Source organism: Malaclemys terrapin, chromosome 10 (assembly GCF_027887155.1).
Source record: "Malaclemys terrapin pileata isolate rMalTer1 chromosome 10, rMalTer1.hap1, whole genome shotgun sequence".
NCBI lineage: Eukaryota > Metazoa > Chordata > Testudines > Emydidae > Malaclemys > Malaclemys terrapin.
Window position 1 is genome coordinate 39,618,454 of NC_071514.1, and position 11,394 is coordinate 39,629,847.

The 11,394-nt window shown below is 54.7% G+C and overlaps 1 protein-coding gene across 1 annotated transcript; it reads left to right on the top strand.

The window, feature by feature from the left end:
* Nucleotides 1-49: 49 nt before the first annotated feature.
* UBL7 (ubiquitin like 7) lies at nt 50-11,059 on the top strand. The gene is made up of 11 exons (XM_054041100.1): nt 50-126; nt 2,961-3,205; nt 3,732-3,851; nt 4,450-4,532; nt 4,696-4,780; nt 5,495-5,552; nt 7,319-7,449; nt 8,354-8,403; nt 9,499-9,666; nt 9,943-10,065; nt 10,448-11,059. The coding sequence occupies exons 2-11, from the start codon at nt 3,022-3,024 to the stop codon at nt 10,583-10,585; spliced, it is 1,140 nt and encodes a 379-aa protein (XP_053897075.1). The 5' UTR covers nt 50-126; nt 2,961-3,021; the 3' UTR covers nt 10,586-11,059.
* Nucleotides 11,060-11,394: the final 335 nt, after the last annotated feature.

Genomic DNA, 11,394 nt, shown 5'->3' on the forward strand with positions numbered 1-11,394 from the left:
CAGCATGCTGGGAGCTGTAGGCGCTCGGGGAGCTAAGCCCGGTCTGGTCTCGCCTCGTAAACCACAATTCCCAGCATGCGGCATGTGAAGCCGCCGGCACTTCCTGTTTCCGGTGATGGTGCTCAGGTGAGTGTAAACAACATCAGATGGGGTTGTGGAGCTGTTCGCCGTGGCCCCTGCGGGGGCTGGTCTTGCCTCGACTCCCGCCTCGGGGCAGGGTTGGATCAGTATCGATCCAGCCCCACCGGGGCTGTGGCCTACCCTAGGGCCCCCTCTCCAGGGGGCTGGGCACTAGGGTTCGGCCTGGTGTGGCTCCGTCTCCCGCTAGGATTGTGGGCTGGGTTTGGGGTCCGATAGCGACCCCGGCACTCGGATCTGGACATCAGGGCAAGGCTTAACATAGACCTCACCCCTAACCCGGGCTGGGGGCCTACAACCAGGGCCGGATTAACTTTTTGTGGGCCCGGTGCCAAACCTATTTGTGGGCCCCCATGGGGCAAGGTGCAGGGGGGCAGGATGGTCAGTCTCCAGAGTGAAGGGCGGGCTGGGGGCAATGAGGCACAGCGCCCAGCAGGAGGGTACTGTTTACAAACCTGCAGCTGCCAGACGCAAACTGGACTGCCCAGCCCTGTGCTACCAGCATGCCCGTTCCCCTTGAGGGCAGGCCTGCACCACAGCACCCCTCTACCCAGTGCCTCACCCTTATGCCCAGCGCCCCCTCACCCAGAGACCACCACCACAGACCTCTATGCCCAGCCCCCACCCCTCCCAGAGACCTCCCCCATGGGCCTTCCACCACAACTACACAACACCCTGAACACCACACTGCTCGCCCAGCGCCCCCAGCCCATGGACCTCCGCACATCCCACCACCCTCCTCACATTCCCACCATCACAGCTGCACAGCACCCCATAGTCCTGAGGGGATTCTGCACCAAAAAAATTAAAAATTCTGTGAACAATATTTTAAAATTCTGCAAGTTTTTATTTGTCAATAAATAAATGTGGAGGCTGCAACATGGCAGTGGGGAGCACTGGCCACTGGTTGCATGGAGGTGGGAGATTACCCTGCAGCCTCCCCCAACCCCACCCCGGGACAAGGACTTGGCAGCGAGGCTGCACCCGACCCTGATACAGTGCAAGGGCCCGGCCTGCCCCAGAAATACCCTGGGGCCCTGCCCCCCTGTGCCAGGCACACCAGGTGTGGGTGAGCAGGCTCAGCCCGGCAGCAGGATCCAAGTGCAGAGGGACATAGTGTGGGAGGATTCAGGTGGGGGTAAGAGAGTTGTCTGTGGGGCAATCTGGGTGCCTGGTGGCTCAGTGGGAGATCTGGATGCACCGAAGCTCATTGGGAGGTTCCAGGTGCAGGGGAAATGGGACTCTTCAGGGGATCCAGGTGAAGGTGTTTGGGTCTCAGCGGGGGGGGGGGGGTCTAGGTGCAGGGGAGGTGGGGTTCATTTGGGTGGGGGTCCAGGTGCAGGTGGTTGGGGCTCAGTGGGGAGGGTGTCTTGGGGGCTCAACAGGGTGGTACAGATGCAGGGGAGGTGGGGCTTGTCAGGGTGAGGGTTTGATGGGCTGGCTTAACAGGGGAGCCCCAGTTTCTGCCAAGGGGATGCCGCATGCTGGGCTCCAGCTTCCCCACCTGTCCCTGCTTCCCTCATCCCCTTCTCTTCCCCATCCCATGCCCCTCCCCCACTGTTCCATCTCTTCCCCATCCCACCCCCTTCTTTCCCCCCTGCCCTCGCTTCCCCCATCCCCTTCTCTTCCCCATCCCATGCCCCTTCCCATCCCATCCCACCCCACCCCCTTCATCCCCACAGCCTGTTTCCCCCATCTCCCGCTTCCCCCCATCCCCTTCTCTCCCCCATCCCATGCGCCTTCCCCACTGCCCCATCTCCTCCTGCTCTCTCCCATCCCATAACCCTTCCCCACCGCTCCATCTCCCCACTGCCCCTTTCCTCCTGTCCCCGCTTCCCCCATCCCCTTCTCTTCTCCCCATCCCATGCCCCTTCCCCACCACTCCATCTCCTCCCTACCCCACCCCCTGCATCCCCACTGCCTCTTTCTCCCAGTCCACACTTACCCCCACCCCTGCTTCTCCTGCCCCCTTCTCTTCCGCATCCCATGCCCCTTCCCCTCCTTCTCCTCCCCATCCCACCCCCTTTCTTCCTCCCTGCCCCCACTTCCCCATCCCCTTCTCTTCCCCCATCCCCACTGCCTCTTTCCTCTGCCCCCGCTTCCCCATCCCCTCCTTCTCCTTCCCATCCCACCCCCTTCCTTCCCCCACTGCCTGTTTCCCCCAGCCCCTCCTTCTCTTCCCCATCCCATGCCCATTCCCCACTGCTCCATCTCCTCCCCAGGCTGGACCCCCAGCACTCACCGGCGGAGTGGAGCAGGTTGGGGTCGGATCACTCCACTTCCTGCCGCCCGGTGATTGTAGGGTGGGCCCAACCCCTACACAAGTCCCCCGGGACGTGTAGCTCAGGGGAGAGGGCTTGTGGGGGAAGGGGTGGAGTGGGAGCAGGGCTGGGGCAGAGCAGGGGTGGGAACAGGTGGGGGGCGGGGACCATGGGAAAGAGGCGGAGCAGGGGTAGGGGTTTTGGGGAAGAGGCGGGGTGGGATCAGCTTTCCTGGCCAGCTCAGCCAGCCGGGGGGATCGGGCTGGCCAGGGCCCCTTCTGCTTGTGGGCCCGGCCCCATGGCACCACTGGTGCCAATGTAAACCCGGTACTGCCTAGAACCTGTCCACTCGCCGAGCTGGGCTCTGTGGTAAGGCCTGGTAGGGGAGCCCCTCCCTGCTCTATCAGGGTTTGGGACCAGGACATAGTCCCCCCCGCCCCTTCAGTGTTGGGGACTAGGGCAGGGACTTAATGTAGATATCCCCACCCAGAGCTGGGGACAGGGTATAGCCTAGTGTAGATCCATTCCGTCTCATGTTGGTTTGTTTTGTTCCATTCACAGCCTCTCCTGGAGTTCAGAACTGGGTTTCTGAGGCTCAGTTCCTCTCAGTGACACAGTTACAATGTCTTTGTCAGAGTGGCATATTGCGGTGAAGCTGGCAGATCAGCCGTTGGCCCCCAAATCCATCCTGCGGCTACCAGAGACTGAGTTGGGAGAGTGTCCTTTGGGTGGGTGCAGCATCTCCTACTTGAAGCAGCTTATCACTGGAAAGCTGCAGGAGTCAGTCCCAGACCCAGAACTCATTGGTGAGTTGCTGCTTTTACTGCAAGGTTGGGCCTAGTCAGGCCTGGGATCATGCCAAATTTCAACTGCGTAATTACATACAGCAGTTTCAGTTCGGTATAGTTTCTTTGCTTCCAGTGTTGCTGTGTATAATGTTAGTTATTATGGAGACATTAGCCATCCCTATTTTCCAGATTTGCTTTTAACAAATCCTTCTAACAAGGCAGGCTAGTAGACACCTATCTCTGCTATGACATATACTTTGTGTCTGACAGCAGTAGAACTCTGTGGGGTTGGGGTAATTCTTTTAAACCGTGTAGTTCTGTGAGAGGATGCACAACTAGGCTTGTATCCTAAGCTTCAAGGTCCCCTTGAATTTAAATGTGCAAGTGTTTATGCGGCTGAATATTTAGGAGTTGCCACTTCAATTGGTACATCATGTGGCAGGCTGATAGCATGTCTGGAAATGTACTTATCCCATAAAGGCCATGCAATAGGGCTTCCTACAGGAACACCCTCTGTTACAGAGCTGTGCTTTCTCTCTTTCAGATCTGATCTACTGTGGCCGCAAGCTGAAGGATGACCAAACACTTGATTTTTATGGCATCCAGTCAGGCTCAACTGTTCATGTCCTGCGGAAGTCGTGGCCCGAGCCGGATCAGAAACCAGGTGAGAGAGAGGATGCCTGGGATGACCCTCTGGAACTCTTAAACATGTGTATGTGTGGTGCTTATCTCTTGTGGTTGAGATGGGGACACGTACGCCTGCTTGCCTGTCATTTTCAGGGACAGAGGTATACTGGAAGGTGGTGAATTCCTTGGGATTGATCTGGTGTTTTCTCTGAAACCTCCAATCTCAAAGGAAGGGGAGCTCTCTGTCTGTTTCACGCTGACATGGGAACTGTGGAAAGAGCCCCATGATACATGGAGAAAGAACCTCCTAGCTGAGTTCCAGTCAATTACACTGGTTCTGTTGAGGACCAAAATCAGATTCCCCACTCATTTTGATCCATCTTTATTCTGCCTTTGAAGTGTTCTGTGGTCAGCATCAGAGCAGGTAAATTAAAGCAGTGGCACTGGGATTGCAGAGTGGGGAGTGCTAGAGCAAAGCTCTTTAGATTCTTCCCCCGCACATACACTGTTCCATCAGACTGGGTTTGGCTTTCTTGGCTATGAGGAAACGGATGACATAAAGGGCAGGCAGAATGAAACTGACCAATAAAAGCTCTTGATTCTTCTTGCCATCCCTTTCTGAATGTCTCTGCCAGAGCCTGTGGATAAAGTGGCTGCAGTGCGAGAGTTCCGGGTTCTGCACACCGCCCTGCATAGCAGTCCTGCATACAGAGACGCAGTGAGTGTGGTTTATTCTTCACCCCTAAGTGTGCGTCATCCCCCATGTGTGACTGAACAAAGGAGAGGGATGGAGAGCCCCAACAGCAGTTGAATTGGGCTACCCCAGTTTTAGACTGGCCTCATTATGTGGCATTGGTGATCTGTTTTGATTTCTTTGGTAGGTCTTCAAGATGCTGGGGAACAAGGAATCACTGGATCAGATCATTGTAGCTACCCCTGGTCTCAGCAGCGACCCTGTTGCTCTGGGTGAGTTCAGATGTGGCCAGACAGTGTAAAGGACATAGTAAATAGACATGGTCCATGGAACCTATTAATTCCTCGCATTGGGGGAGGGAGCGTCAGGCTCCAGGAAGAGCAGGAAAAGGCAGTGTCTGCAGAGACTCTCCACCTTTGAGACAGAGAGGTCTGAATCTGTCCAGGAGTCAGATTTTACTATTGTGCTATCAGTTGTTGGACTGGCCCCTAAGGAAGCCGGAGGGAGGGAAGTGTATAATGAATGCATCTACTTTGCACCTGCCCCTTCCAAGTGCCACAAAGGATTAATTAAATCTGATCCAGGCTTGCCTGGCCTAGTGAGCTAGCAGCATCTCTGCATGGCCATGTGCAGATTCCAGTAGGATTTTGGGTTATTGCTTCTTATGGCTCTGAGCCAACAAGAGCAGATAGCTCTGAAGAGCGGAAGTATTGTATGATGCTCAGCAGCAACCATTGTTGACTCAAAACATGGTCCTTGTGCTTGGGAGCTGATGGTCACGATGCAGAGCCTTGTAGGGAAGAGGTGGAAGCCTTACAAGAGAATAATAGTGGAGAGATACCATCTGGAGTACACATTGCTCCACTGCCCCAGGAGTAAAGCTGCTCCAGAAACTGAGTGACTTTTGCTTGTGTTTTGGGTCACATTTGACAGATGCTCCTTTTGTTTCCTGTCCCTGATTCAATACATTTCCTGGTCTCTTACAGGTGTCTTGCAGGACAAAGATCTTTTCTCAGTCTTCGCTGACCCAAACATGCTGGACACGTAAGTTTTGAATGGCCATCCTGTGTCCAAGCCATCACGTAGCTACGCAATGCCTGTTTGTACAATTGCACAATCTATTTTTCTTTAAGTGGGAGGAGAGGGTTACTCCAGTTCTCAACTTCTGGTGTGGACATGCCATTCCATTGGCATAGGCAGGGTCGAAGGCTTTCCCGTCCCTTCTTCCTGCTTCCAACCCCTCTCTCTTAGTAATAGTAGTCTGAGAAAAGACTGAGCTGGGGTGTTTGTCACTGAGCTGCCCATGCTGCACTTTAGGGGGTGGGATGGTTCAAGAGATTTGTACTTCAGTGCAGGATCTTTTACCTCTGCTTTCTGAGTGCAAATCCAGGCTTGGTTGGTTGTGGCTGAAAATTGCTACCATCTGATTGTTGCTCAGAGCCCTGTGCGAGCTGAGGTGGGGAATCTCGTTTTTGGTCCCAGTGGGCAGCCTGCATCCGAAATAGGGTTGCCAACTTTCTAATCGCACAAAACCAAACACCCTTCCCCCGCCCCTTCCTCGAGACCATGCCCCTTCCTTTCCCTTTCTCCAAGGCCCTGCCCCTGCTCACTCCATCCCCCCTCTCTCCATCACTCGCTTTCCCCCGCCCTCACTCACTTTCTCTAGGCTGGGGCAGCGGGTTGGGGTGTGGGAGGGGTACAGGCTCTGAGGGTTCCGGCTGGGGGGTACAGGCTCTGAGGGCTCCGGCGGGGGGGCGTACAGGCTCTGAGGTGGGGCTGGGAATGAGGAGTTTGGGGTGCAGGAGTGGGCTCTGGGCTGGGGCCGAGGGGTTTGGAGAGCAGGAGGGAGCTATGGGCTTGGTAGGGGGTTGGGAGAGGGCTGGGGTAGGTGAGGGATGCTGGTTCTGGCTGGATGGCGCTTACCTTGGGTGCCTCCCGGAAGCGACTGGCATGTCTCTTCTGCTCCTAGGCTCAGGGGCAGCCAGGTGGCTCCTGCGCTGCCCCTGCCTGCATGCACCACTCCCGCAGCTCCCATTGGCTGTGATTCCCAGCCCGCGGGAGCTGCGGAGTTGGAGCTTGGGGTGGGGGCAGCATGCAGAGACCCACTGCCCGCCACTGCACCTCGGAGCCAGACATGCCGCCCGCTTCCGGGAGCCACACGAAGCCAGGGCAAGTAGGAAGACTGCCTTAGCCCTGCTGCACCGCCAATTGGACTTTTAGCGGCCTATTAAAATCTCCCGGATTGCTTTCAATAGTCACTAGGAGATTGATGCTGATTCCAGTAGACTCCTGCCCAGTCTGGGAGGGTTGGCAATCCTAATCAGAAACTCATTGCCAAAATGGGATCTAACTGGTCCCTCTTGTTGGCCAACTCAGCAGAGTGTGTAGGAATCAGTGGGTCAAGGGGAGGGAGCTTCCTTCACCTAGAGATCATGCTTCTGTATCATGAGATACATCAGCCAGAGGAGCTGGCACTACTGTGGCCCATGCAGTACATGTTCAGTGGATGAAGAGAGGACTCCAGCCTTTGGGGATGTCAAACCTGCCATCTTTCACTAGCACCAAATCCACTTAAACAAAACAAATAATAAAAAAAAAATTTGGAACATGACTCCTGGGCTGGTGGCAGGATTATTACTAGACCAGGTAGGCTGGAGGGGTTACATCATCTGGCTGCCAGAGCCGGGATCGGAGATGATGGTGAAGGATAGCCCACTGGGAAGCCTGAAATTGCTGCTCTGGGCGCTGTGGTGGCCTCCCTTCCCTTCCTCTGGTGCCACCGCCAGGTTTCTTGTTTTGTCTCTGCCCAGGCTAATCCCAGCTCACCCTGCTCTGGTGAACGCCATCATCCTAGTTCTGCACTCCGTGGCGGGCAGCACGCCCCTCCCAACTCCGGAGACCTCACGCAGCATGCCTTCCAGCTCCTACAGGGACATGCCTGGTCAGTTTGCCTGTGTGAAGCATCCAGCTATGTGCACATGGGGTAGATGAACTGCAGGATCTACAGACTAATCCAGGCAGTAACTGACCCTGAGCCTTCCAGGGGCAGGTGGAGCAGGAGGCCTGGTTTATTGAGTTAGTAATGTGCATCTGTTCTGGGACGTAATCTTTAGGGCAGAGAGAGAGGGATTTTCCTTCTCCTCTGACATATGCAGCGTTAAGTAGAACTCACTGAATCCTCCAATTAGAGTGCAATAAAAAAGTTGCTGGGTGTGTTAGGCCTGCGACTATGAACCCTTCAGCTGCTGAAGGTCTTCTCCATCCCACTTAGGATCTGACCCTCTTCACCACTTGGGTGGGAATCCTCCAAGGAAAACCTAGGATGCTGGTGATTCATAGGTGGCACTCTTTCCTCTGAATCAGAACTAAACCAGTGTCCCACATAGTGGTCCTGGCCCTGTGCTGCTGAAGGCTGTGCCTTTTCCAATAAGACATAAAACACTTGTGAATATTAAAGATCCCATAGTTGGTTTGCGTGAGAAGAGGTGTTAGTTCCATTGTCCTGGCTGTATTCTAATTTGGGTAACTATGCTGCCTCCCTAAATTTCCTCTGTACTTTCACTAGAAAGTATTTTTCACTTCCCCATGTAGTGCACATTAATGTCACTGCATTCCACCCCAGAGGTGACTGCATTTTAATGGTGAGTGGGCATCCCTTATAAAACGCAGTCCATGAAGTGTCTTTCCCTGGGAGGCTGAGTGTTGTCTATCAGCTGGTTTGACTTCTCTGAAGGCATGGGAGATCTAACAGTCTCTGCTGGGAGGGTAAGTGGGAGCTGAGATTTTGTGTTGTCTGTGGTTTGAGAGCTTTTCTCCACTTGAATGTGTTCTCTTCTCTGGGGCAGGTGGCTTTTTGTTTGAAGGTCTCTCTGACGACGAAGATGATTTTCATCAGGTAATGTTAGTGGGGCAGGCGAGGGGTCTGGGTTTGGGGGATGGTTGCATTTAGAGGCACAGTAAAATCAGAGAATCTGGAGCTGCACCCTGGGCAGGGTGGTCTTGCAGTCAAAGCACTGGATTAGGGTTTGAGAGACCCAGGTTCAGCCCTTGGCTCTGCCACAGCCTCCTGTGTGACCTTGAGCAAGTTGCTTCTTCTCCCAATGCCTCAGTTTCCCCATCTGTATTATTTAGGGCAGAGGTGGGCAAAGTACGGCCTGGCCCTTGAGCTCCCAGCCGGGGAGGCTCGCCCCCGGCCCCTCCCCTGCTGTCTCCCCACAACAGTACTTAGTTAGGCTCATGTAGTAAGAAATAAATAGGTCCAGCTCAGGGAATGGTGCTTCCCTGAATGCCAGCACCAAATACCATAGGAGGTGTGCAGCACCTTGCCTGGATGTGAAGAGTGGGTGATGCATGTACTTCTTCAGGGCAGCACTGCAGGTTTCTTTGCAGAGGAACAAGGTCTTGGTGGGGATGATTGTTTGATTATTCAGCAATGGGTGGGGAGGGACATCCTGCTTGACAGGGATCATTAAGCTGAGGTGATGTCCCAACCCATGGTCCGTTTACAGAACCACTGATAATGGCTAGTCAATCATTCCCTCCGTATAATACATCCAGTAACTGCAAGTGTCGGATCAAAGCCAACTCCCCTGACCCCCAACCCAGTGTTTTCTCTTTGTCTCCCTTCAGTTTGCCAGCACTGAGCTATGATCAATAGATGGCCCAGACTGGCGGTGGCCCCAGCCACCTCTGAACTCTGGGTCTCTGTCACATTGTTTGTTTGAAGTTACTGACACCGCTGCAGTATGATGGTCCATTGCTGCATCTTTTCAGGGCTTCCAGTGTCTCTATAACAGCTGTGATTAATACTGGGGGTTCTTAGCTGGTGACTCTGAAGGTTAACGTTGAAAGGCAGGGGAGTTGGCAGGCCGAGCTGTGCAATGTTAGTTCTAAAGGTGGCTCTGATGGTGACTTCCTTGGAATCCTGAGCGCACCTTGAGTATCTTTGTGACATAGAGGCTAACTCATGGGTTTTCTCTCGTCCCGGCAGAGCACAAGGTCCACGCCTTCCAGCAGCACTTCTGGGTCCCGCCCAGCATCACTCGGCTACACTGGGGCTGCCGGACCCCGGCCAATCACACAGAGTGAACTGGCAACTGCGTTGGCCCTGGCCAGCACGCCTGAGAGCAGCTCACACACTCCTACCCCTGGCACCCAGGTAGGGTAACAGCACAGCATCAGGGAATCCCTCTCTCAGATCACAAACTGCAGCGAGATACTGACTGCTGAGAGCCAGTCCCAGCTAACGGCCCTGGGACCTGACACTGGGCTAGCCCATTATGGCAGGAGTCTCCTCTGTACAGACTCCGGGCGGGAGAATGTTTGGAGTTGAGGAGACCCTTATGGAGGAGGCATTTCCCTGAAGATTGCTGTGTGGGCCAGTTAACATTACAGCTGTGTGTGGATCCCATTAGCATGGTCTCCTGTCTTCCAGGGTCACTCATCGGGCACCTCTCCGATGTCCTCCAGTGTCCAATCAGGAACTCCCATCACCAACGACCTCTTCAGCCAGGCCCTGCAGCATGCCCTGCAGGCATCTGGGCAGCCCGCCATGCAGGTCAGTAACTCAGTCTTGTCATTTCAGGGTTCTGTGACCCACCTCTCCACTCTGATTCCAGGAGCTATTGCAGGACAGGAAAGTCTTTCTCTTGAAGTCTCGCGTTGCAGGCCACTCAGTATCCAAAGGTGGCTCAGTGGCTGGCCGGAGCTCCCAGCAGGAGGTGCTGTAGGGAATGATGCAGAAGCACTGGAGGTGGAGGGTTTGGGGCAGGACCGTGGGGTTGCTCCCAGCAGGAGGTGCTTAGATCCCAAGATGACAGAGGTGTAGAAATGCAGGAGGGAAAAGCTGCGGCTTTGGAGGCTGTGGAGGAGGGTAGGGAATAACTGTCGTTTCTCAGGTACTGAGTGATTCCCCTTAGCTGTCTCTCCTCTCTTTACAGAGCCAGTGGCAGCCACAGCTGCAGCAGCTGCGGGACATGGGCATACATGACGACGACCTGAGCCTCCGAGCCCTCCAGGCCACCGGAGGGGACATTCAGGCTGCCCTGGAGCTGATATTTGCAGGCGGGGCGCCCTAACTCCCTGTGAGCGAGGGCAGAGTGGCATGTTTCAGAGATGCTGCTAGGTTAGGACGATTGTGAAGTTCCTCTCTCCGATCCCCACCTCAGCCCTGAAACACTTGGACAGAACTGAGCGTCTCTCTTGCCCTGGGCAGTGTAGGGGACTCTCCCCTGCCTTGTCGGGATGCAGTTGATGGCAGAGTAGATGATGCACTACGCTGGGATGGGAACTCTGACTCAGAACTCAGAGAGGTTCTTCCTACTGCACTCCCCTGGGCTATAGCCACCACAGGCAAGATCACTGGATTTCTGTACAGCCACAGGAAAAGAGCAACAGCCCCCTGAACCAGGAGATACTGCAAAGCCACAGCTGCTCCCACGAGGCATCTGCCAGCTCCCTCTCCTGCTTGTACTTCCATTCCTGCCACCCTAGAACGCCTCGGTCTCTTTTAGTTCATCAGTGTTTGAGTCTAATAAAGCTGAACCTCTCCACTTGTCTGTCATTGGAATTGTGAGCCGGTAGATTTCAGAGCTAGCCTGAGTGGTTGTTGGGTGGGAGGCCTCCAAGAATAAGCTAGGCTGCTGGAGGAAGTACTGCCGATAATTCAGCTGGGGGTGCTCTTCCCCTGGAGTCCATGCTGAGCCAATGTCCCTGGGTGATGTCAGAGGTGCTGTCTCTTGACTGATACGTTCCAAGATGATCATTTGTGTGCATTAAAACGGGGGGAGGGGGGTCCTCATAACAACATGTAGCAGTTACATCCCACTTCTCATCTGCAAAGCCCTTTGCAATCACTGATTGATCCTCACATAATCCCTGGGAAGTA